The following is a 26,104-nucleotide window of genomic DNA, read 5'->3' on the forward strand; positions in this document are numbered from 1 at the left end:
CCATTTCACTTCCGACACCAGTGTAATAAAGGACTCTTGCACTGGGTCTGTCTCCGTTGTCCTTTATTGTGGTTCGTACAACTTTGCCCACACGGCGTCTCGCTCAGAGTCTCCTCCGTCTCCCGCTCAGCAGCCCCACTGCTGCCGTCGCTCCTGCAGACTTGCTGCTGGCTCCCTATGCAGCCCCGCTGCTGGCTCTTCCCTCAGCCTATCTGTCCCCGACCTGCAGCCCCACGGCTGCTCTCTATGCAGCCCCGCTGCTGGCTCTCCGCCTCCTCCATGCCCGGACACCGCTGGCCAACGGTGCCGAGTCCCGACCTGTGGCGATCACGCCACTGTCCACCTCCTGCCCTGCGTGGCCTCCTCCTGTCTTTATTCCCACACTCTCCTCCAGCCCTTCCGGTTCCTGCCCTTAAAAGCTCTCCCCACGTGACCCAACTCCTCCCCCCTGTTACGTCATATCCGCGAGGCCGTTTACGCTCGCATTACATAGGTAAAACATTAAATTAATAAAAATAAAACAATAAAAATCACGACGTTTCGGAGGCGACACAAGTCTCCGTCATCAGGTGGGACCGTCACAGCCAGATTTGCTGCATCAAGTGAGGCAAGGATTCAAGATGTAAGCCCTTAAAAGCAAGTTGAGGGGGCAGGAGAGGGGGGGGGGGGCTCATCAGAATGTGGTAGCCAATGAATGGGAGGTAGGGGGGCGGGGCTAAAAGAAGGCACGAAGTGCTAGGTAGAACGTATCGGGAGGGGGGCAGGGCCAAAAGGATGCACGAAGTGGTACGCGAGAGTCGGCGACGTGGAAGTGGTTGTGCGCAAGTAACTAAGCGTATGAATCCTTGCAGTCACGAAAGCTTCAAATCTAGAATTAATACCCTCTACGGGGAGGAATTTCACCTATCTGTTAGAATTTTTAACAAACAACGAGACAAGAAGTCACAGCTTCTCGAGACGCTGGCCTTCCTCAAGAGATGCCGCGATAACAAGGTAATACCCATCGCTTTCACACTCACATCTGCTGCTGTGTCCTCACCGAACTCTAAACAGATTTTACTTAAAGCTAGCCTATCACTAATCTCGGAGAGAATAAGGTTACTCCGAGTTGAACTCGATAATTTAGACAAGACTCTCTTACAAACACATTTAATGTTAACACAAAAAAGTCCCCTTCTGATTGGAACCACGTTGACAACATGACCTCTGCTTCTGCTGACTCACTGTCAACCAAATGCAAAGCCAACCTGATTTCTAAATTCAACCTCCTAAGAAGAAATCAGAGCCACAAATCACAAAGCTGGATGTCAACAAGACTGTTATTAATCAGAGTAACATACCAATTTCTGACAATCTGAAAACGGTACTGGCCAAAGAACTAAATTTCGCTGTCACACCTAAATATATACCAGTAGATGATGTCATTTCTCAGGTTGATGTTGCCCTCAGAGGCATAGGACACATCCATGCGGATGTAGCAAGAGCTGAAATAGCCACGATTCTTAAGAATGCTAAGAAACCCACTAGTAACATTAGCAAAAACGAACGCTCTGAACTCGCGAACTTAAAAAAGAGAGATGATATAGTCATCCTCTCGGCAGACAAGGGCAATGCCACGGTCATCATGGATAAAGAATCATACAACAAAATCCTGGACCTACTTAATGATGGTTGTTACTCCAAAATTAAAAGCGATCCTACTAACAGCCTAACGACAAAAACCAACAGTATCATCACTAGTTCGACTTCCCTAATCGAACCAACTAAACGTCCCTCTCTAAAACCCTCGGCTGCTAGACCTCCCAGACTCTATGGTCTTCCCAAGATCCATAAAGAAGGCACCCCGCTACGACCCATTGTGTCAACAATTAACTCCCCTACCTACAAACTAGCCCGTTTTCTATCAGATACTCTACTTCCCTTCACAGGCAAGACCTCTTCGGCAGTACTCAACTCAACCCAACTAGTCTATTTGGTCAAGGACATGGCATTATCTCCTGATGATATCCTCGTCAGTTTTGATGTGGTATCTCTGTTTACCAAAGTTCCAGTGCCTGACACCCTAACAATAATTGAGGACTTGGTCCAACATGGATTGAATTTGGATGTACCTGCGCTGGTTAGGCATTGCCTCACCAACACTTATTTTACCTGGAATGGCACCTTCTACAAACTGAATGAGGGTACCCCTATGGGCTCCCCCTTGTCACCAGTGATAGCCAACATGTTCATGGAAAAGTTTGAATCAGACGCCATCCAGACATCCACCCTGCGTCCTTCCCTGTGGAAGAGGTATGTGGATGACACTTTCGTCATTTGGCCACACGGCCTCCCAGCATTGAACCACTTCTTGGACCACATCAACTCCAGACATCCATCCATCAGATTCACCATGGAAGTGGAGAAAGATGGTAAACTACCATTCTTGGATATTCTGTTTGAGAGGAGACCTGATGGATCCTTGGGACATTCTGTCTACAGGAAAGCCACCCACACAGATTCCTACTTGAAACCAGATTCCCACCACCACCCATCTCAAAAGAATTCTCTCATCAAAACGCTATACCACAGAGCTCATGGCATTTCTGACCAACACCACCTGGCCAGTGAATTGAGACATGTACATCGGGCCTTCAGGATGAACGGATACTCTGAACGCACCATCCGCCAAGCTGTTTCTCCTACCATACAGAAACAGCCACTTGAAACTCCGATCAAAACTGTCACGTTACCATACATAGCAGGCGTGACCAAAAAGATCTCTAAAATTCTGAACAAACATAAGATCCAGGTCCGATTCAGTACAGTACATAAAATCCGTGATCTGGTTCCATATGTGAAGGATGTCATCCCTGACTTGCAATACCCTGGAGTCTATATACTGAGTTGCAGCTGTGGTGACTGTTACATTGGGGAAACGAAACGTCATGTCTCTGATCGTGTCCGCGAGCACAAGTCAGATCTGAAACACGGCAAAATTGAGTCTTCCGCCGTTGCCGATCATTGCTACAACGCGGTGAGCTCTCATGAGATTGTTTTCTCCGAGACTAAGGTGCTCTGCAAGCCCTCTGGCTACCATCAAAGGTTTGTATACGAAGCCATTCAGATATACAAACACAGACATAATTTCAACCGTGATGATGGGTACAAACTTAGTAATCATTGGAAAGATGTTATCAACCATGCAAAAAAGACTTAATTACACATTTTGGGACCATCTTATCTGACAGGCACTATTTTACTTTACTTTACCGAGTGTTAACATCCCCAGTGTTTAACAGTACTCTATTTATTGTTCAGCCAACACTGGTATAAACATGGGATTTTTCGTTCTTTTCTATCATGTGTATCAACAGGTGCTTGTACATACACATGTCCACGTACACTTGCACCCCATACTCTCTTTTGGCCCCCCCTCCCCCTCTCCGTCCAATACGTTAGCATGTGCAACAATAGTTACTTGTGCACAACCACTTCCACGTTGCCGACTCTCGCGTACCACTTCGTGCATCCTTTTGGCCCCGCCCCCCTCCCCCTCCCGATACGTTCTACGTAGCACTTCGTGCCTTCTTTTAGCCCCGCCCCCCTCCCTCCCGATACGTTCCATTCATTGGCTACCACATTCTGATGAGCCCCCCCCCCCTCCTCCCCCCTCAACTTGCTTTTAAGGGCTTACATCTTGAATCCTTGCCTCACTTGATGCAGCAAATCTGGCTGTGACGGTCCCACCTGATGACGGAGACTTGTGTCGCCTCCGAAACGTCGTGATTTTTATTGTTTTATTTTTATTAATTTCATTTTTTACCTACGTGACTTTACCGAAAGAACTAATAGTATCGTCACGATTGGTTGGATTTGATTCGAGAAGCAATTATTGTTTTTATATTTTGATGCACTGTACTGCCTCTAGTGGCTGCAATACATTTAAATAATAATACTGGTAGGAACCCACTGGTTCCACCAGCCCACAGGGGATTATTGTGTCCGTCCATCCGTCGTGCAGGGAGGGGCTGGGTGGGGAGGGGCTGGGTGGGGAGGGTGGGGCTGGGTGGGGAAGGGAGGGTGGGGAGGGGCTGGGTGGGGAGGGGCTGGGTGGGGAGGGTGGGGAGGGGCTGGGTGGGCAGGGTGGGGCTGGGTGGGGGGTGGGAGGGAGGGGTGGGGCTGGGTGGGGAGGGGCTGGTCCCCCCGTGGTGCCTTTATAAAACTCAACGTTTAACCTACTCACGCCGGCTTGTGCCCGTCCTCACAGTCGGGCATATTTGCGGAATACACCACGCCGCCGTTGACCCTGGCCATTGACCGAGCAACCCAACGTTCCTACCAGCTCCCTACGCAGGAATGTGTTTTATCACACGCATGATTTCATTTATCATGAGCATCATATGAATTAAGTAATTAATCGTTTCACCATAATCATTAAGGGTGCCCTATTGGATAGGCCAGCATGACCAATATTAAAACTTACTTGAGCCATAAGTGTAGTAACATAGCCATTGGTGGCTTAGGTATGTGCAGTATATTAGACTGTAAAGTGCAGAAAGTTGTCCTGGGTATAACGCAAAACTGTATCTTGTGATGGCGTCACCTAAAACACACTGTTGGAGAAGGCAACGGGAAACCAGCTCAATTGCCATGCCATTCCATCACCTTGCGGAACCCGGTCTGCATTAAGTGTGACAAGTCTATGACAGCACGGGACAGATCCACAATGAAAATTCAATGGAAATAAAGGTGGGCAACAGCGGCATGGGCAAGCTCCTGGTAGATATAGACAGCTGCAGTTAGCCCAAGGGAACTCCTCTTGTCGGTGATCCTGTCGTCCACATCCCCTCATGCTGGACGAGTTCTCAATGTAGCGCGTACAGTGAAAAGAGCCGTGCAGACACGACTGGGTGATGGACGCTCTGCAATCTACTAAGTGCGCGTATACACTCGCAACATGGTAAGGAATATGCAAATGTTTGCACAAAGTTACACGTAAATAACACAAAGTTAAGGCAGGTAGGTGGGCGTGGGGGACTGCTGATTGTTCATGCGTGCTAGGCCACATGTTCACTCATGCAGGCTGCAGTGCTGCGTGTCGTGCTTCCCTCTCCCTGTGGTGCAAACACGCTTACCTCCATTTGTGCTGAAAGAATTTGTGTCTACAAACAAAAGTAACAGATCGTAACTTAACTCGCAATGACAAACACAACATAGTGTCACAGTTAATCACAATGTGCAATGAGCATGTTAAATCTCATTACAAAATACGTTGAAAGCTACTTTCAAATGTTGAATGTATACAAAGATAATATCACTGCACTTTATCGTGCTAATGTTTTGTTTACAAGATACAGTTAGAAAAAGCAACGCCTGAGCTACTGGGAAAGTTGTGATGTTGCGACTCGAATGGTGAAAGAAAGCGTGGGTGTTCCCTGTCCCACCAACAAGACCCTATCGAGATTGGGTCAACGCATCTTGTGGCCGGCTGCTCCACCACCACCACCACCACCATATTACCGTCTAACTGGGACCAACAACGTAAATTCCTGCGAGGCACACAGGAACACTCACCAGACGGGGAGGCTCCTCCAGGGTTTCACAGAGAGCGGCCGTCTGGAAGAAAACACCACGCACATTCACCCTCGGCTGTTCACCTCACACTCACATCACTGCACCTGATTTAAAGCCAGCGCACGGCTCAGTTGAAGCGGGGAATCATGTTCAATGTAAAAATGTTAGGATTTTTCATCATTACCATGCACTGCTGGATGAAGGTCTCCGCCAGCTGTCACCATCTCTCTCGATCTCACAATGAAACAATCCATCTATCTCCTCCACGCGAGCTGATCTCAACACTCCATCTCAACAGAGGACATCCTGTCGGCATGTTTCATCCTTTGGTTGCCACTCCATTATTAGTCTCATTCACCGGCAATCATTCCTTTTTGTGACGTGTCCTCCCCAAACCCACTTAGTTTTCTGAAAGATGTATTTGATGTCTCTCACTTGCGTGTTTTCCCTGAGCCATGTGTTCCGCTATTTGTCTCTCAATGATACAGTATATCTATCCGATTGCTCAGTTAGCCTGTTGAATATGATTTTCGTTTTGCCATTCATCTTGAGGCTTTGCAGCCTTGTCTCTGTTAGGTTCTTGATAAAGAACACTGCTCTTTCACTCCACAATTTTAATAAAAACATTGCACTGGCATAGGTTACAGGACTATTAAAAGTATCTTTATTCACTGAAACAGCTCCAGAATGTATGTTTATGATTGTCTATTGAACACGCAAGTCTCATTACACACTGGACTCGACGAGTCTCGTCGTGCATGGCTTCTACTGCTCCTGCTGTGTGTGCTTTGTTGATTTTCGTGTGAAGGGTGAATTATGAATAACAAACACCCAGATTCACTCCCATTGCTCACGCTGATTCACTCCTCTTCACCTCCATACCTTAGCAACAGCGTCCTTCAAGGCTCTGTCCTCTGACACACCAGCCAGGTTCTGAAAGAAAACAGTAATGTGTATTAACAACTTAGTGTGTAAAACCAAAAATAGATTAGCCATGCCATTTCAAAAGAAGGAGCCACTACATTGATATTGCAAGCAGAAAGTCACAAAATACAAATCAGAAGTATCAGGTAGAGCTATATGCTAGCCCCAAGGCTATTCACAGCAACATTTGATATTTGTGAAATATAGATTGGAGCAATAACATAAAAAGAGACTGTTATCTGTCTCCAATGTCATGCTTTTTTCACGGTAGTAAATAATATGGCTGAAGTTCGAGAAGAAAACTATTTCACGGAAAGGTTACGGAATAAGGAGGGGCAGTGCCATGCCTAAAACTGTTTTTGGTGTTTAAAAATAATACCGGCAGCTGGCACGTCCTTTGGACATGACCCTCCCTCCCTCACTCCAGCCAGCCAACCAGCGAGCAAAACTTTCTTCTAATTTCTTATGATATTTCACTGAATACAAATAATTGTTTAAATGGCTATATATAAAAACTATTTAAACCAAGTGGATCTATGAAGTGATTTTCTTAATTCTTTATGGCATTCAAATGGTATCCGTTAAAAAAAGATAAGTTAATATGGAGCGCCCGGCTCACACAGGGGCAGCCCCTCCCACATGACGCATTTTTTAAAAAGAAAACACATTCCTGCGGAGGGAGCTGGTAGTAACGTTGGGTTGCTCGGTCAATGGCCAGGGTCAACGGCGGCGTGGTGTATTCCGCAAATATGCCCGACTGTGAGGGCGGGCACAAGCCGGCGTGAGTAGGTTAAACGTTGATACAGGTAGGAACAACAGGTTCCACACTGCCCACCAGGGATTATTTGTATGTCGTGCATCGGAATGCAGCCCACCCATGCAACCCCCCCACCGACCGCCGAGCAGGGCCACGATTGGTTGAGGATGTCGGGGAGGGTGGGGGGAAGGTAAACACGCCCAATCATCCAATTCCCCCCCCAAACGCCGAGCGGGCCGCCATTGGTAGAGGTGGGGTGTAAACACGCCCACTCATGCAATCCCCTCCCCACCGAACATTGCTGCGATTATTTGACGATGTCGGGGAGGGTGGGGGAAAAGGCTAAATATGCCCACTCATCCAACTGCCCCCCCCCCCTTGAACGCCGCGTTGAGTGTGTGTGTGAGTCTGAGAGTGTGAGGGTGAGTGTATGTGTGTGCGAGTCTGAGAGTGAGTGTGTGTGAGTCTGAGAGTGTGAGAGTGAGTGTGTGTGTGAGTCTGAGAGTGTGAGAGTGAGTGTGTGTGTGTGAGTCTAAGAGTGTGAGCGTGTGTGTGTGAGTCTGAGAGTGAGTGTATGTGTGTGTGAGTCTGAGAGTGTGTGTGTGAGTCTGAGAGTGTGAGCGTGAGTGTATCTGTGTGTGAGTCTGAGAGTGTGAGAGTGTGTGTGTGAGTCTGAGAGTGTGAGCGTGAGTGTGTGTGTGTGAGTCTAAGAGTGTGAGCGTGTGTGTGTGAGTCTGAGTGAGTGTATGTGTGTGTGAGTCTGAGAGTGTGTGTGTGAGTCTGAGAGTGTGAGCGTGAGTGTATCTGTGTGTGAGTCTGAGAGTGTGAGAGTGTGTGTGTGAGTCTGAGAGTGTGAGCGTGAGTGTATGTGTGTGTGAGTCTGAGACTGTGAGAGTGTATGTGTGAGTGTGTGTGAGAGTGAGTGTGTGTGTGAGTCTGAGAGTGTGAGCGTGAGTGTCTGAGAGTGAGTGTGTGTGTGTGAGTCTGAGAGTGTGAGATTGAGTGTGTGTGTCTGAGAGTGTGAGCGTGAGTGTATCTGTGTGTGAGTCTGAGAGTGAGTGTGTGTGTGAGTCTGAGAGTGAGTGTGTGTGTGAGTCTGAGAGTGTGAGAGTGAGTGTATGTGAGTCTGAGTGTGAGTTTGAGTGTGTGTGTGAGTCTGAAAGTGTGAGAGTGAGTGTATGTGTGTGTGAGTCTGAGAGTGTGAGAGTGTATGTGTGTGTGAGTCTGAGAGTGTGAGAGTGAGTGCAATGTGTGTGTGTCTGAGAGTGTGAGAGTGAGTGCAATGTGTGTGTGTCTGAGAGTGTGAGGGTGAATGTAATGTGTGTGCGTCTGAGTGTGAGATTGAGTGTATGTGTGTGTGAGTCTGAGAGTGTGAGCGTGAGTGTATCTGTGTGCGAGTCTGAGAGTGTGAGAGTGAGTGTGTGTGAGTCTGAGAGTGTGAGAGTGAGTGTATGTGTGTGTGAGTCTGAGAGTGTGTGTGTGAGTCTGTGAGTCTGAGAGTGAGTGTATGTGTGTGTGAGTCTGAGAGTGTGAGAGTGAGTGTATGTGTGTGTGAGTTTGAGAGTGTGAGAGTGAGTGTATGTGTGTGTGAGTCTGAGAGTGTGAGAGTGAGTGTATGTGTGTGTGAGTCTGAGAGTGTGAGGGTGAGTGTAATGTGTGTGAGTCTGAGAGTGTGTGTGTGTGAGCCTGAGAGTGTGTGTGAGTCTGAGAGTGTGAGATTGTGTGTGAGTCTGAGAGTGTGAGAGTGTGTGTATGAGTCTGAGAGTGTGAGGGTGAGCATATGTGTGTGTGAGTCTGAGAGTGTGAGCGTGAGTGTATCTGTGTGCGAGTCTGAGTGTGAGAGTGAGTGTGTGTGTGAGTCTGAGAGTGTGAGAGTGAGTGTATGTGTGTGTGAGTCTGAGAGTGTGTGTGTGAGTCTGAGAGTGAGTGTATGTGTGTGTGAGTCTGAGAGTGAGTGTATATGTGTGTGAGTCTGAGAGTGTGTGTGTGAGTCTGAGAGTGAGTGTATGTGTGTGTGAGTCTGAGAGTGTGTGTGTGAGTCTGAGTGTGTGTGTGAGTCTGAGAGTGTGAGCGTATCTGTGTGTGAGTCTGAGAGTGTGAGGGTGTGTGTGTGAGTCTGAGAGTGTGAGCGTGAGTGTATGTGTGTGTGAGTCTGAGACTGTGAGAGTGTATGTGTGAGTGTGTGTGTGAGTCTGAGAGTGTGAGCGTGAGTGTCTGAGAGTGAGTGTGTGTGTGAGTCTGAGAGTGTGAGAGTGAGTATGTGTGTGTGAGTCTGAGTGTGAGTTTGAGTGTGTGTGTGAGTCTGAAAGTGTGAGAGTGAGTGTATGTGTGTGTGAGTCTGAGAGTGTGAGAGTGTATGTGTGTGTGAGTCTGAGAGTGTGAGAGTGAGTGCAATGTGTGTGTGTCTGAGAGTGTGAGAGTGAGTGTAATGTGTGTGTGTCTGAGAGTGTGAGAGTGAGTGTAATGTGTGTGTGTCTGAGTGTGAGATTGAGTGTATGTGTGTGTGAGTCTGAGAGTGTGAGCGTGAGTGTATCTGTGTGCGAGTCTGAGAGTGTGAGAGTGAGTGTGTGTGAGTCTGAGAGTGTGAGAGTGAGTGTATGTGTGTGTGAGTCTGAGAGTGTGTGTGTGAGTCTGTGAGTCTGAGAGTGTGAGAGTGAGTGTATGTGTGTGTGAGTGTGAGAGTGAGTGTATGTGTGTGTGAGTCTGAGAGTGTGAGAGTGAGTGTATGTGTGTGTGAGTCTGAGAGTGTGAGAGTGAGTGTATGTGTGTGTGAGGCTGAGAGTGTGAGGGTGAGTGTAATGTGTGTGTGTCTGAGAGTGTGAGAGTGAGTGTATGTGTGTGTGAGTCTGAGAGTGTGTGTGTGTGAGCCTGAGAGTGTGTGTGAGTCTGAGAGTGTGAGATTGTGTGTGAGTCTGAGAGTGTGAGAGTGTGTGTATGAGTCTGAGAGTGTGAGGGTGAGCGTATGTGTGTGTGAGTCTGAGAGTGTGAGCCTGAGTGTATCTGTGTGCGAGTCTGAGTGTGAGAGTGAGTGTGTGTGTGAGTCTGAGAGTGTGAGAGTGAGTGTATGTGTGTGTGAGTCTGAGAGTGTGTGTGTGAGTCTTAGAGTGAGTGTATGTGTGTGTGAGTCTGAGAGTGAGTGTATATGTGTGTGAGTCTGAGACTGTGAGAGTGTATGTGTGAGTGTGTGTGTGAGTCTGAGAGTGTGAGCGTGAGTGTCTGAGAGTGAGTGTGTGTGTGAGTCTGAGAGTGTGAGAGTGAGTATGTGTGTGTGAGAGTGAGTGTATGTGTGTGTGAGTCTGAGAGTGTGAGAGTGAGTGTATGTGTGTGTGAGTCTGAGAGTGTGAGAGTGAGTGTGTGTGTGTGTGTGAGTCTGAGAGTGTGAGGGTGAGTGTAATGTGTGTGTGTCTGAGAGTGTGAGAGTGAGTGTATGTGTGTGTGAGTCTGAGAGTGTGTGTGTGTGAGCCTGAGAGTGTGTGTGAATCTGAGAGTGTGAGATTGTGTGTGAGTCTGAGAGTGTGAAAGTGTGTGTATGAGTCTGAGAGTGTGAGGGTGAGCGTATGTGTGTGTGAGTCTGAGAGTGTGAGCGTGAGTGTATCTGTGTGCGAGTCTGAGTGTGAGAGTGAGTGTGTGTGTGAGTCTGAGAGTGTGAGAGTGAGTGTATGTGTGTGTGAGTCTGAGAGTGTGTGTGTGAGTCTGAGAGTGAGTGTATGTGTGTGTGAGTCTGAGAGTGAGTGTATATGTGTGTGAGTCTGAGATGTGAGTGTGTGTGTGAGTCTGAGAGTGAGTGTATGTGTGTGTGAGTCTGAGAGAGTGAGTGTGTGTGTGAGTCTGAGAGTGTGAGCGTGAGTGTGTGTCTGAGAGTGAGAGTAAGTGTGTGTGTGAGTGTGTGTGTGTGAGTCTGAGAGTGTGAGAGTGAGTGTATGTGTGTGCGAGTCTTTGTTACCTAGAGTGTTATACAGGTAGGAACAACAGGTTCCACACTGCCCACCAGGGATTATTTGTCTGTCGTGCATATCCGGAATTCTGCCCACCCATGCACCTCCCCACCGAACACCGAGCTACGCCGCGATTGGTTGACGATGTCAGGGAGGGTGGGGGGGAAGGGTAAACATTCCCACTCATCCAACTGCCCCCCCCCTGAACGCCGCGCTGTCCAACCAAGTTCCTACCTGCCCACTCCGAAGGAACGTGCTAAGGGCACCACGGGGTGTGCAGCCCCTCCCCACCCAGCCCCACCCTCTCCACCCAGCCCCTCTCCACCTTCCCCACTCAGCCCCTCCCCACCCTCCCCTCCAAGCCCCACCATCCGACCCAGGCCCTCCCTCCCTACCCAGCTCCTCCCTGTACGACGGACGGACAAAATAATCCCCTGTGGGCTGGTGTACCAGGAGGTTACTACCAGTATAATGGAAGTGCCTAATGTTATTTGTCTCATCAGGCTTTCAGAGATCTCACTTTATAATCTATTCAAATTAATTCTTCCGTAAAAACCTTGACCTCCGTGTTGAAAACATGGCTTTAACTTTATCATATTTGTTGATGCCATAGTCAACGTAACAACCAATAAAAACAACCACAGGACATGATTGATGAACTTTACAAAGAAGGCTGCGAAATTGATCAAGACACATGCAGAAAACAAGTCACGCACAACAAGTTTATGAAAATAAAATAAATTGTTTGAGGGGCAAATGGAAACCCAAAATACAAATTAGAAGAGAGGTCGGGCAAGAAGATGCTGCAACTTTCGAATGTATTTTCTGAAAATTTGATTTAACAATGAACACATAAACATAGAGAAAGGATTAACCATCTTAGATTTGCTGACGACAATAAAAAAAACTATTAACATTATAATATAACTTAATAAAGTTGGGCTCAAGATGAATAGCAAAAAAGCCATGAATGAAAGTTTGTTAAATGAACGAAAAACGTTTGGAGGGACACAGCTGGAACACACAGGAGACTGTGTAAATCTAGGCCAGTTACTCAAGGTGGATCGGGATCAACGTTAAAAGCAGGATAATAGGGCTCTGGGGTAATTAAATTTGATTATGAAATGCAACATATTCATGTTCCTGAATAAACGTTTTGAAACCGGTGCATATTACCCATGATACAAAATGGGTCAGAAACATCATCACTGACAAGGAGTATGAAAAACAGCTGAAGATTGTGCAAAGAAGCATGGAGATATGCGTGCATAGAATTGTATGTGGACCAGGGAACAAAGACAAACTGAAGACATCGCTAGAAGTGCGATAGCCGATAGATGAGACTGGTGATGGGATGACAACCAAAGCGAGGAACATGCCCAAGAGTACAACCACCATGGAAACGAAGTGATATAATCGTTTATGGATTTTAGTGCAAGACCATGAGAGATGGTGACAAAATGTCGAGGCCTTCATCCAGCAGTGGATAGACAATTGGTGATGATGGTGAGTGCTGCGTGTTCACTTAGCACGATCCCAAATACTAATTATCTACAAGGAGCCAAACACAAGAAACATTTATTTAATTTGAGATGCAGATTAATTTTACCAATAAAATGTAACAACCAGCCAAGCAGAAGGCAGTAGATGGAGCCAGCCTGGCGCTGTCCACTGCCTTCTCAACCAAGAGTTGGCAGAGCAGCTGCTTGCTGTGTGGACGTTTACAACGCTATAGCCACCAGTGTTTTACATTGGTGAGGAGTGAACGGTCCATGACACTGTTGCCTAAAGACCCTCCGGCAATAGCAATGACATTTATATAGACGCAGGTGCAAGCCCATTCAGATATCGTCTCCTGTGTGATGGACATGTGGAGTAAGTTATGAGACAATTCCTGTTACTAATTTCAACAGATAAAACCATAAGCACCGGATTGAAACCCAAGAAAGCATGCATCATTAAATTTAGCACAACAAAACAAACATATCATAACGCACAAGACAAGCAATTAGAGCAGAATCAAAGAACAAGGTATTGCGTGTGTTCAGGTGCGAGTGTGGCCCATCGAGCGCAGGCGGGGGGGTCATCTCTAGACAGGCACCAAAGCAGCGACTCATCAAGCACTGCCGACTATTACACTCACAACACACGCACACAGTCTTCTGAGTAATAACCAATGATTACAATTCATTAAATGTTATTAAACTTGATGGAAATATTTGCATTTAAATGGTGATTATATGCCTCAGCTACTCAAAACATTCAAAGAGCGCCCATAGTGGCAGCTGTCCCTGAGCGGCCTGCAAGTAGGAATGCCTGCCAGGAGGGGCGATAATACAGTGAGGGAAAAAAGTATTTGATCCCCTGCTGATTTTGTACGTTTGCCCACTGACAAAGAAATGATCAGTCTATAATTTTAATGGTAGGTTTATTTGAACAGTGAGAGACAGAATAACAACAAAAATCCAGAAAAACGCATGTCAAAAATGTTATAAATTGATTTGCATTTTAATGAGGGAAATAAGTATTTGACCCCCGCTCAATCAGAAAGATTTATGGCTTCCAGGTGTCTTTTATACAGGTAACGAGCTGAGATTAGGAGCACACTCTTAAAGGGAGTGCTCCTAATCTCAGCTTGTTACCTGTATAAAAGACACCTGTTCACAGAAGCAATCAATCAATCAGATTCCAAACTCTCCACCATGGCCAAGACCAAAGAGCTCTCCAAGGATGTCAGGGACAAGATTGTAGACCTACACAAGGCTGGAATGGGCTACAAGACCATCGCCAAGCAGCTTGGTGAGAAGGTGACAACAGTTGGTGCGATTATTCGCAAATGGAAGAAACACAAAAGAACTGTCAATCTCCCTTGGCCTGGGGCTCCATGCAAGATCTCACCTCGTGGAGTTGCAATGATCATGAGAACGGTGAGGAATCAGCCCAGAACTACACGGGAGGATCTTGTCAATGATCTCAAGGCAGCTGGGACCATAGTCACCAAGAAAACAGTTGGTAACACACTATGCCGTGAAGGACTGAAATCCTGCAGCACCTGCAAGGTCCCCCTGCTCAAGAAAGCACATATACATGCCCGTCTGAAGTTTGCCAATGAACATCTGAATGATTCAGAGGATAACTCGGTGAAAGTGTTGTGGTCAGATGAGACCAAAATGGAGCTCTTTGGCATCAACTAAACTCGCCGTGTTTGGAGGAGGAGGAATGCTGCCTATGACCCCAAGAACACCATCCCCACCGTCAAACATGGAGGTGGAAACATTATGCTTTGGGGGAGTTTTTTCTGCTAAGGGGACAGGACAACTTCACCGCATCAAAGGGACGATGGACGGGGCCATGTACCGTCAAATCTTGGGTGAGAACCTCCTTCCCTCAGCCAGGGCATTGAAAATGGGTCGTGGATGGGTATTCCAGCATGACAATGACCCAAAACACACGGCCAAGGCAACAAAGGAGTGGCTCAAGAAGAAGCACATTACGGTCCTGGAGTGGCCTAGCCAGTCTCCAGCCCTTAATCCCATAGAATATCTGTGGAGGGAGCTGAAGGTTCGAGTTTCCAAACGTCAGCCTCGAAACCATAATGACTTGGAGAAGATCTGCAAAGAGGAGTGGGACAAAATCCCTCCTGAGATGTGTGCAAACCTGGTGGCCAACTACAAGAAACGTCTGACCTCTGTGATTGCCAACAAGGGTTTTGCCACCAAGTACTAAGTCATGTTTTGCAGAGGGGTCAAATACTTATTTCCCTCATTAAAATTCAAATCAATTTGTAATGCGAGCAAGGAAAGAGGGGGCGGAGTCTGGGTCACGTGAGGAGAAGGAGGAGTCAGGGTCACGTGAGAGAGAGGATTTAGGGGGAGAACCGGAAGCGATCTGGGAGTTGAGAAGGAGTGGAAACATGAGGAGGCCACACTGGGCAGTGGCGAGAGGGTGGCGCCATTTGCCACGTGGTGGGAGGCCACGCCACCGTCGGCCAGCGGTGTACGTGGGGCACATCAGAGCTAGTGGGATAGAGTTAGTGGAGTATAGCTAGCGGAGGAGAGCTAGTGGAGTGTGGGAAGCTAGCCGGGCGTGAAGAGCTAGCAGAGTGTGCGGGGCACACAGAGCAGCAGTGTGGCTGCAGAGCGGAGCAGCGGTGTAGCTGCAGACGGAGCAGCGGTGTAGCTGCGGAGCGGAGCAGCGGTGTGGCTGCAGGGTGCACGGTGGAAGAGGTGCGGGTCTGAGTGAGGACGCCGCAGGGGCGAGAGAGACAAGAACCCGAATAAAGGACAACGGAGACCTAAACTGTCTGAAGAGTCCTTTATTACAAATTTATAACATTTTTGACATACGTTTTTCTGGATTTTGTTGTTGTTATTCTGTCTCTCACTGTTCAAATAAACCTACCATTAAAATTATAGACTGATCATTTCTTTGTCAGTGGGCAAACGTACAAAATCAGCAGGGGATCAAATATTTTTTTCCCTCACTGTAGCTCCTCGCAATCCCTGTTGAGTCATTTGTGCGTAATGTTTTCTAAGACATGACTCGTTACTCTCCTCCATCGGCGGCTTTAAGCTATTGAGAAACGTCACGCCCCCACAGCATGTTGAATGTTCTACTGTAATGTCAAAATAACAAAAATATGAACTCCAACTGATGCACTACAGAATTTTCATATCCGCAGGTCGTACGTTTCAGGAAAAATACACAAGGGGTGAAGTTTATTTAGAGAAGGTGTCCCTGGACAAGAGGAATTAAACTTTTAAATTGTAAATAAAAGCAGGAAAATATCATCCAATATTTTTGGAGAGCTCATTCCAGCCTGCATCCGATTCAGAAGTTCCCACACACATTAATAAGACCAAAGCAATGATGTAAACTAGATAGCATCCTTCGGATGTGGCGATTGCACCTACACTGATAACACCTTGACGTGTTGCATGGCTCTGATTCTAACACAGTGCTATGTTCATGTAAAATGAAAATGTTGTAAGCTCAGTGAAGATTGAGGGTTGCTGACGAACCGGTTGGTACTTGCGCTGCACCCTGAGCACGTCCAGGGGGCTGAGGCCGCTCCTCTGGCCAATGGGAGCTTTAGCTGCTGTGGTGGGGGTGATCGTCTCACTCATGTAGTCCGAGGATAAGGCGTACCTAGAGACGAGATCAGCGTGTTACACACTGGACTTGAGTGACAGGTTACCGCTCTAAGTCTTTTACCGGTTACTTTAAATATGTCTAATCAATTACTTCCTCAGATCAGATGATGACCAATTGAGGTGAAGTGTACGGCAGTGCCAAACAAGAGTCTGCCGAGTTTGAATCTGCCACATGTACACCAATGTACCCTGGGACACAGGTCTATTACCCATGCCACCACCATTCAAACACTCAATTGCTTCCTGCCATAGAGAGAGGTCTACAGTATATATTTGCGTCCATGATTTCATGTCTTCAGGGTTGGTGCTCATGTAGCTATCGTGTTTTCAGCTACTCAATAATGTGCATGCACTATAAAATAGACACGACCTCAAACAGTGAAACAGCAATGAATGGCATCAGGGCTGGTTTGTTTTGAATGTTGTCTACCCCTATGAAACCATGAAGCATGGCAATAAACAGGCATCCTTTCTGTTGCTTGGTAGTTCTCTAGTTTAGCATGCAAATGGGAACAGCTATTTCACAATAAAATTGGGCCGACCCCAGCTCTAAGGGGTAAAACCGTCTGAAAACTGAGACATAGGAAAGCTTTCTCTCCCCAGCATGAAGAAGAATCTTCCACAGTGATCTGTGCCGAGCGTCACAGCTCTCTGTGACGAGGGAAACCGTGCACACCGAGCGGTGTTCTCTGTGATGAGAGAGACCGTGCACACCGAGCGGTGTTCTCTGTGGTGAGGGAGACCGTGCACACCGAGCGGTGTTCTCTGTGATGAGGGAGACCGTGCACACCGAGCGGTGTTCTCTATGATGAGGGAGACCGTGCACACCGAGCGGTGTTCTCTATGATGAGGGAGACCGTGCACACCGAGCGGTGTTCTCTATGATGAGGGAGACCGTGCACACCGAGCGGTGTTCTGCAGACTGAAGGAGCGCCGCGCTCATTTCTCAGTCTCGTGACGTGACTCTCACAGCGGAGACATCGATGGTGATGAGACCTGTACAAATCTCAGAGTCAAAATAGAATTTAGAAGTGTTGTACTAACATATATAAATATTTTATTATTTTATGCTGGTTAATGTTTGGTGCGTTAATTTGTTTTCATAAAATGTTGTTTCCTGGCAGCTTAGGCAATGCAATTCCTACTCTGTACTTAACGTGTAAACATTCTGATGAACAGTCGGTGGGCTATTTTAAATCAATACACACGATGACTTCCAGACAAGGGTCTGTTTCATCACCAGCACCACAAACATGAACTACATCATGTTCTGGGGTTCATCATCTCAAAGGCCTCCAGACAAATGTTTTCCCGCAGGATTGCTGAAGCAGGTAACCCTGCGCAGGTTTTACTTTTTGAGACTCATAAGTGAGTTCCGTCACCCAAAGTGCGTTTTGTGTGATTTCTCTAAACCTTGAGTCTATTTACGTGCGTGGCCTCGAGACAGATGCCGGAATGTTTATTATTTTATTATCCACAACCCTCCAAGACAACGCACGATGCTTGTGTGTAACAACGGGCGAATCGCTGACATGAGTGAAGGCCACAGCCTATGGAGGCCCACCTGCCGTAGTGCATGATGGAGAGGTAGTCGTAGGGCAGATCTTCTCCAGAGCCACTGCATTCCAGCTGTTTGAACTGCCCAAGCTCAACTGCAGGCAGCAGGCACAAGGAGCTCTCACGATAGAAAACACTGTCCTAATGCGGGCATCTTAACACGTTTAAGCTGTTAACGCTTCTACCAAGAGCACACACAGATTGTTGTGTTTGTGTCACCTAATTGTGAATCTTGCATTGCGCTATTTAGATGACACTGAAGCATCTCCAGTTCAACCATGTGGAGCGGCGCTTATATGCACTGCTGGCTCCGGGTCAGTGGGGGAAATTCCACATTTCTATGGTGGAGACCGATAAAGCAACGACTGTGGACTTCCCACGAAGTGGTACTCGCTACTGATTCTAACGAGGTGATGGGCCAAGCGGGACGCTGCTCGAGCATCGCTGTGTGGAGCGAGCGCCGTGAGTGTGACGCCGCTCGACCGCATGTGAACGTGCGACCGCACACGCAGTCTGCAGCACATCCGTGCGGCCGTGTAGTCACGAGCTCTGGTGACCATAGGAGCTACCGCCACCTCCATGAGATCAAGAGTTAGCTCGACTAGGCTGACGATCAACAGACAATGCAAGAGACATATACAGAGGAAGCTGTGATCATAAAAACCAGCCGAGCAACGAGGCCCGTTGAGAGAAGCACCGTTGGCTCGTCACTGGCTGTGCTTGCAGTGCCAAACTCGGTCCCCACTACTCGCCCACACTGCTCTGGAGTTCCTAGCAGTACATATAGACACCGTGCTGTTCCGTACACGTACAGAATAGCTACAGGGTGTATTATAGTGAAATGGTAACAGTACTTCCCGGTCACCCTTACACAAGAGCACAGCAGACTCCTCCTATGCACAGCGGTGTGCAGCTGAGAAGTGGCAAGGGAGAGAGGAGGCCCCTGCAGCCTCAACCCTGCGGCACGGCAGGGGGCGCTGTACAAGCGATGCTCGCACTGTGAAACAGTTGAGCTCACGTGTGAGATGCTCGTTAAACTGACGATACTGTACGTCAGTATGAGGCAGTGATAGTCATGAATACCCTGGATGCCTTACTCACTCTCGATGCACCACTCACGTTCTTTGATGTTGTCCTCGTGGACCTTGATGTACTCGTCGCGGTCGCTGCGGCAGTGCTCGTGGTGAAAGCCGAGCGCGTGCATGAGCTCGTGCAGAACCGTGCCCCTGTCCACCTTCCCGGGCTCCAGGGACACGGACTGAGCCCCTCCCTTCTTGCCCAGGAACGACCAGCACCTGGGGAGGAAAAATCCCTTCCACGTTCACGATGACCCCCATGGCTTTCGTGACGTGTGCATGATGAGCCTGCATCGTGACCTTCAAAGTAAAGATCAAACATCTTATTGGGTGACCATCGTGGCTGCGTGAAGGGGTTGTATTATGTATGCAAACTTATTTTGTACCGTACGAAGCCAGGCGTGATAATCGCAGGTGCGGGTTAAAGGTCAGCTTCTTTACTCCATATGGGAGTGCACTCTGTGAGGTCCACTCAGTCTGTAATACTCCCTTGGCTTTCTGGGCTTCATCGTGCCGTGATTAATGTGCATTGTGCTCAACAGAAGAAAATGCCTTCATGAGATTCGTCCTGCACTGAGAAAATCTATGCTGCACTGCATATTACTTGTGCAGCTGCACAAGTAAGTTACTCTATACCTGGTTTATCAGACACATCGTGCATGTGAACACAGGTCTTGTAGCACATTAACTGTGCGTATTAAATACATTACATTAACATACAGTAAACCAGGCATTTTAGCACCAGCTAAGAGCTAATTATGTTTGCAAGTGAAACCTCAGAAGCTGAACTTCGAGGAAAACCTCCCCTGTTCCACTCTATCCATGGTATGAATCCTCTTATCCTTTGGGCTCCTCCCTGTAATTACGAATTTGCACTTAAATTGGTGAATTTCCATTTTCGAGACTGAAAATATTAGCTGCACTATGATGTCATATGCAGATCAGGTGGGAAAGTGCATTGTACTACTCTGTGGATCAAAGGTCACATGAAGCGATCTCAGAGGTAGTTCTGTGATATCCACTTCTGTGGGCCATTCTCTAATGCGAAGAGTTGCGCTCCAAAGGATTCTTTATCTCATAATGCCGAGAGAAAAAAATTGATTAAATTCGCAGAAAAACTTGGATTTAAAAAAATATTGCCAGATATTCTGATGGAATATTTTCTATTGCCATGCTGAGCTCTCTTTTTCTCTCCCCACACGTGCATGCCACGCTCTCTTTTCACGCTCCCCTCTCTCCCCACGCCCCCTCGCTGTGTCAACCCTGCTGATCTCTCCACACAACGATTTCTCTCCACGCCGCTCACTGCTGCTCACCCGTCCAGGGCCTGGAAGTTGATGTAGTCCTCCTGGTTGTCTTTCCGGATGAGCCGGACGCAGGTTTCCTCTGCAAGCTCATTGACTGCTTGCTGGATGTTCTCCTTGTCATTGGTGTCTGAAGATAATAATCATGTTACATTACAATCACATTACAGCCCACGGCGCCTGTATTATATTCACACGGCACTCGTATTAGAATCGCACTATGCCTGTGTAGAGGTGTAATTGTGTAGATATATGGGCACGGATAGGAAACAAACACAAGGGGCGTGGTTAGGGCTGTACACGAAGGAGGTGCTCGCACCGACGTCCGCACCTACATCCCCCACGGGCCCCTCCCGGGGGCCGAGTGCTATAAAAGGTGGTGAGCCGGAGGGCTCGAGGTCGAGTGTTAGCTTTAACCAGCGAAGAGTGAAGACCAGCTAGAATAGGCCCCGGAGCTCCCCTGGCTCGCTGTCCTTGTCAGGACCAACCAGGGCAAGCCGGTGGCGTGGCCCCGAGAGCCCAGACTGACGTTCTTATAAGAGCCGGTCTGGAGACTCAGGGTGCCGGGATCCCAGCTTGACCAGGGCTGGGATAGGTAGCCTCCCCTAGCTCCGTAGTGGAGGACTCGGCGTAGGTTAGCGGGGTTAGACGTCGTGTCTCCCTGATAGACAAGTGAAGGGGACGATACCCCTTCAAGTGTTGTGTGTACCCGTTACTGTACACGAGTTGGTATTAATAAATAAGTGTGCCTCCGACCCCGTCGTCAAAGCCTCCTGAATACTTACTACATCTGGGGTCAGAAGTGAATGTTCAACGATGGACACACGACGCGTACCAGGGAGTCGGAGATGGAGGACACCTCGGCTGAATCGGCACCAGAGATGGCCGAGGTCGGATCGGAGCAGCCGGGGCCGAGTACACCCGCGCCGCTACGACAAGAAGGGAGGGATGCGTCGGCCGAGGGACTTCGGCTGGCTCACTCCCACCTGGCGGAGTTGCTCTACGCTGCGGCCGCCACATTGGAGGAGATCACGCGGCTGGGGGCTGGAGGGGTTGCGCGGGACGACGACGGCAGCCGACGCGCGGCGCCGTTTCCCGCCACCCCGACGCGGCTCGCGGTTAAATTTCCCGCCATCACTACATTGGGAGCAGAGGGCGGGGCCGGGCCGCGTCAGGTGACTGCTGAGGGCCAAGCAGAAGCCGTGACATCATCAACGCCGGCCAGCGCGTCAACAACGGTGCGACCGGCGATGCCATGCTCGCAGCCCGCCCACACTGTAACGTGTGCAGGGAACGACGGAGTGCAATCCACGACCACAGACGTCGCGTTACAGTAGCGACTGCCGCCTCTTAAAGAGTTCGTGGGCGCGGACGGTGACTGGGGTGGCTTCAAGAGACGGTTCCTCGCTCATCAGGAGATGGCGAACTGGACGGACGGTGAAGCACTAAGCGCGCTGCCAGCGATGCTGGACAACGACGCCCTGGCTACCCTCACCTCGGCGCCTAAAGAAAAGCGCGCCACGCTGCACTTGGCGCTGCAGCTACTGTCCGCTGTATACGGGCCGCCTTCGAACTGCAGGCAGCTGTTCCACCGAATCGCCTCTGGCTTTCCGGACGGCTCTCCTGGCCCTGGCGAAGGCAGCTTTTCCGCGGATGGACGAGGAGGGGGTGGACGCTATGGTGGCGGAAAAGTTGTTGCTACTCGCGGATGAGCTGGACGTCGCCTTCTTGGCTCAAGACGACACGGAGATGTCTTCCCTGCTGGTCGCGCGCCACATCCACGGGGGCTTGCGGTCCCTGCGTCGCAAGGCTGCCAAGGGGGTGGCCGGCCATGTCATGGCGGCTCCCGCCCTTCCATCGGTGGAGGTCTGCGGGGTGGAGTGGCGGGAGGAATGGAGATCTGCGGGACCACAGGCTCGGAACGGACCGAGCCGCCAGGAGCAGCCCAGGCCATCTGGGGCGCTCACACGCTGCTACAACTGTGGCCTTCAAGGCCACGTTGCTTCAGGATGCCGGGCTTCCCGTCAGCGCGGGGCGACACCTCGTCAGGACGCCGCGCCGTCTCCACCCAAGCTCCAGCAGAGAAATACGGCGAGTCGTGGCACCTCACACGTTTGGCCCATGCACACATCCGACACACACTCACGCGCTGAAACGAACAGGGCTCGAAAAGCGACAGCCGTTGCGTCGGATTGTTCTGAAATGCGGCGAGCGCTCCAACCGGGCCAGTGGTCGGAGCTCGCCCATCGTGTCGTTGCAGCGTCGGCGGGATCGTCGGTCGTGGTCGGTCATATTGATGGGGTAGAGGTGCGGATTTTAATTGACACAGGAGCATCGGCGACCATTATATCTGATTTGATTTATAACATCCTTCCCGTTCAAAGTCGTCCTTTGCTCCCTGTTGACGTGCCATGCTATGCTGCTAACGGGGGCTCGCTGGGCATCATTGGGCAAATCCACGCCAAAATTTGCATTGGAGACATTAAATTATCCGGCCCTCTTTTGGTTTCCTCCTCACTGGCGGTTCCGTGCCTGTTGGGGACGGATTTCTTGGCCAAAATGCCCATTCGTATCTTGATCGACCAGGGGTGCATCGAGCTCCCGTCGGGCCGACGTGTAACATTTTTGTCTTCCCCCGCCACAGAGCGTCGGGCGTTTGCAACCGTGCAGGCGCTCGTGGCAAAAACTGTGCGCGTACCCCCGGGGGCTCAGATGCTCGTCCCTCTTAGGTTGCGTCGGCCGTTTGCTGAGGGGGTTGCGGATCGGGGGGTCTTGTTGGGACCATCTCGGGCCGGGGTCAATGGACCCGATTTGCTAGCGGCTCAGACCATGGTGAAAGGGGATGGGGACCCCTTCATTGCAGTCCTTAATGTAGGATCGCGAACGGCCGTGGTTCCTCAAGGGACCGTGCTTGCACACGCAACGCCGGCACCCTATGAGGAACCACTCGTGGGTCAGGTAAGCACCGATCCTCCGTCGCGACCACATTCAGACTGTGATGACGGATGGCTGGATGCGCTTTGCGCGGGATCAGTGGACCTGTCCGACTCACAGCGTGGGAAGCTGCGAGTTCTCCTGAAAGAATTTGCCGACGTTTTTAGTCAACACAAATTTGATATTGGTTGTACTAAATTGCTGCGACACCATATTGACACGGGTGACAGCGCGCCAATCCGCCAAAATCCCTTTCGGTTGAGTCCCGCCGAAAAGGATCATGTCAAATCGGCCGTTGATGACATGCTAGCCGCCGATATCATTTCCCCTTCCAACAGCCCGTGGGGCGCACCGATCGTTTTGGTGAAAAAACACGACGGTTCACTGCGGTTTTGTGTCGACTTTCGGCGATTGAACAAAATTTCTGTGGCAGATGCGTACCCGCTTCCTCAAATGGATGAGTCGCTCGATGCCTTGGCGGGGGCGCGATTCTTTTCCACCCTGGATTTACTTTCTGGATTCTGGCAGCTTCCTCTGGATGACGAATCAAAACCTAAGACTGCTTTCCGTACACCGCACGGCCTCTTCCAATTTAACCGCTTGCCGATGGGCTTACATTCTGCGCCGGCAACTTTTCAGCGGTTAATGGAACTGGTCTTGGCGGGCTTGCAATGGGATTCGTGTTTAATTTACTTGGACGATGTCATCGTCTTTAGCAAATCATTCGATGAACACCTCCAGAGGTTGCGTGCTGTTTTTCTCAAAATGCGGGCTGCCAATTTGAAATTTAAACCGCAGAAGTGCCATTTGCTCCGCGAATCGGTGCGGTATTTGGGTCATATTGTTGGACGCTCGGGGATATCCACTGATCCCGCCAAAACGAAATGCGTCAGCTCCTGGCCGACTCCCACCTCGGTGGGAGAGGTCAGGAGTTTCATTGGGTTCGCGTCGTACTACCGACGGTTTGTGGCTGACTTCGCTACGATCGCGAAACCATTGCATGCCTTGACATCCAAGGGAGTCAGGTTTCATTGGGGGCCGGAGGAGGAGGCTGCTTTTCGCGCCCTCCAGGATGCCCTGGTGGGGGCTCCGCCGTTGAATTATCCCGATTTCTCACAACCCTTCTTGCTCGATACAGACGCAAGTAACACGGGCATTGGGGGCGTGCTGTCCCAGCTCATTGGTGGCGTAGAGCATCTGGTGGCTTACGGTAGTCGGGTACTGTCTCCGGCGGAACAACGGTACTGCGTTGCCCGTCGGGAACTATTGGCGATTGTTTATTTCGTTCAGCAGTACCGCCCGTATCTGTACGGTCGACGTTTCACCATCCGTACAGATCATGCGGCTCTGCAGTACGCCCTGCGGGTTCAACAACCATCGGGGCAGTTGTCTCGATGGTTGGAGATTCTCCAAGACTACGACTTTGTCACCACATATCGTAAGGCCGTCCGCCACACGAACGCTGACGCCCTGTCGTGGTTGCCACCCACTTCGGAGTGCGCTTGCCTCTTGGGTTCGGGGCATTGTAGGCCCCCGAACGTGACCACGGATTCGGTCCTCGTGGCCGCCGCCGATGCGCCTTCAGCTTCGGGTCCTATCGAGCAAGAAGGGAGGGATTCGTTGCTGGGGTTGTCTGTTGCGGAGTGGGGACGCCTCCAAATGGAGAACACCTCCCTCCTCGCTCTGCGCCGTCGCACCGGGGGGGTTGGTCAGGGGGTGGCGAACGTTGACTCATGGGGGTTGTTCCAGGGGCTTTTAATGCACTGGGACGGGAAATCCCGCCGCCAACGGCTCGTGGTGCCTGCAGCATTGAGGGGTAAGGTGGTATGGGCTGCGCATGAGCGGCTCCTGCACTTGGGGACTCACAAAACCCTTGCCATGCTCCAGCTCGATTTCTTCTGGCCGGGCATGGCAAAGGACGTGGGGGATCTCCTGGGGTCGTGCATGCAATGCGCGCAGCGGAAGACACCGGCGAGGGGGTCCAACCTTCCACTGCAGTCCATAAAGGTTTCCCGGATTAACGAGCTCGTTGCTCTGGATATTCTCGGGCCATTTCCCGCTACACCCAGGGGAAATAGGTATTTATTGACAGGGGTCGAATACTTCACGAGATGGCCCATGGCCTCGCCCCTGGCCAACCAGTCGGCAGCAGCCATCACGGAGGCCTTTGTCCAGGGCTATGTCCTCGACAAGGGTGCTCCGGAACGGCTGCTGACTGACCAGGGTAAGAATTTTTCGGGGAAACTCCTCCGCGAGGTGTGCGACCTCTTGGGTACGGAGAAAATTCGGACCTCCCCATATCACCCACAAACTGACGGGATGGTGGAACGGCTGCATCGGACTATCACGTCCATGCTGTCCCAGCAGGTATCGGAATCCCAGACAGATTGGGACCTTCGCATTGCCGGTGTGTTACAAGCCTACAGGATGGCTCCCCATGCGGCCACCGGATTTTCACCTTTCTTTTTAATGTATGGCCGTGAGGCTAACCCGCCTGTGACGACTCAGCTGAAGCTCTCGGCGCCTCAGGCGAAGTCTAAATTGTCCGAACACGTTAAATTTAACATCGGCAAATTAACTGAGGCGCGGGAAGCGGCCGTGCAAAATTCTGAACTCCGCCAGAAGGCGAACGAGAGGCTTAGGCTGGGGCGGGTACATGTGTTCAAATGGAAACCGGGGGACAGGGCATGGTTGCACTGTCCCCAGGTGCTGCTGGCGACCTCATCAAAGTTGGTACGGCCGTGGCGGGGGCCCGTGGAGGTCGTACAGGTCTTGCGGCCGCAATGTGTACACGTCAAATGGGGGAGGCGTCGGTGGTACGTGCACCCCTCCAGGTTGAAACCGTTCATTGCGCCGCCCCGTGGTTCGCACACACACACGCATGGCCAAACGTGTGAGGGGTCCGCCG

General features: G+C 50.0%; 2 protein-coding genes and 1 long non-coding RNA gene across 4 annotated transcripts in view; all 3 read right to left on the minus strand.

Annotated features, from left to right (window-relative positions):
* LOC144736680 (uncharacterized) overlaps positions 1 to 26,104 on the minus strand; it is an 828,508-nt gene that overhangs the window by 622,995 nt on the left and 179,409 nt on the right. The window lies entirely within an intron of this gene.
* LOC144736672 (uncharacterized) lies at positions 5,539 to 16,322 on the minus strand. Its single transcript, XR_013588795.1, has 3 exons — positions 16,194 to 16,322; positions 6,439 to 6,489; positions 5,539 to 5,598 (listed from the first exon to the last, which is right to left on the minus strand). It is a non-coding gene; the product is annotated as an uncharacterized LOC144736672 (long non-coding RNA).
* The window catches only part of LOC144734295 (zinc metalloproteinase dpy-31-like), a 51,695-nt gene continuing 42,557 nt past the window's right edge, over positions 16,967 to 26,104 (minus strand). The window contains exons 7-10 of the mRNA XM_078616451.1: positions 20,275 to 20,392; positions 19,002 to 19,177; positions 17,890 to 17,977; positions 16,967 to 16,976 (exon numbers count right to left, since the gene is read on the minus strand). Of these exons, the coding sequence (XP_078472577.1) occupies positions 16,967 to 16,976; positions 17,890 to 17,977; positions 19,002 to 19,177; positions 20,275 to 20,392 (392 nt within the window). The remainder of the gene's footprint in view (positions 16,977 to 17,889; positions 17,978 to 19,001; positions 19,178 to 20,274; positions 20,393 to 26,104) is intronic.

This window comes from Lampetra planeri, chromosome 3, assembly GCF_965212315.1.
Source record: "Lampetra planeri chromosome 3, kcLamPlan1.2.h2, whole genome shotgun sequence".
Taxonomy (NCBI): domain Eukaryota; kingdom Metazoa; phylum Chordata; class Hyperoartia; order Petromyzontiformes; family Petromyzontidae; genus Lampetra; species Lampetra planeri.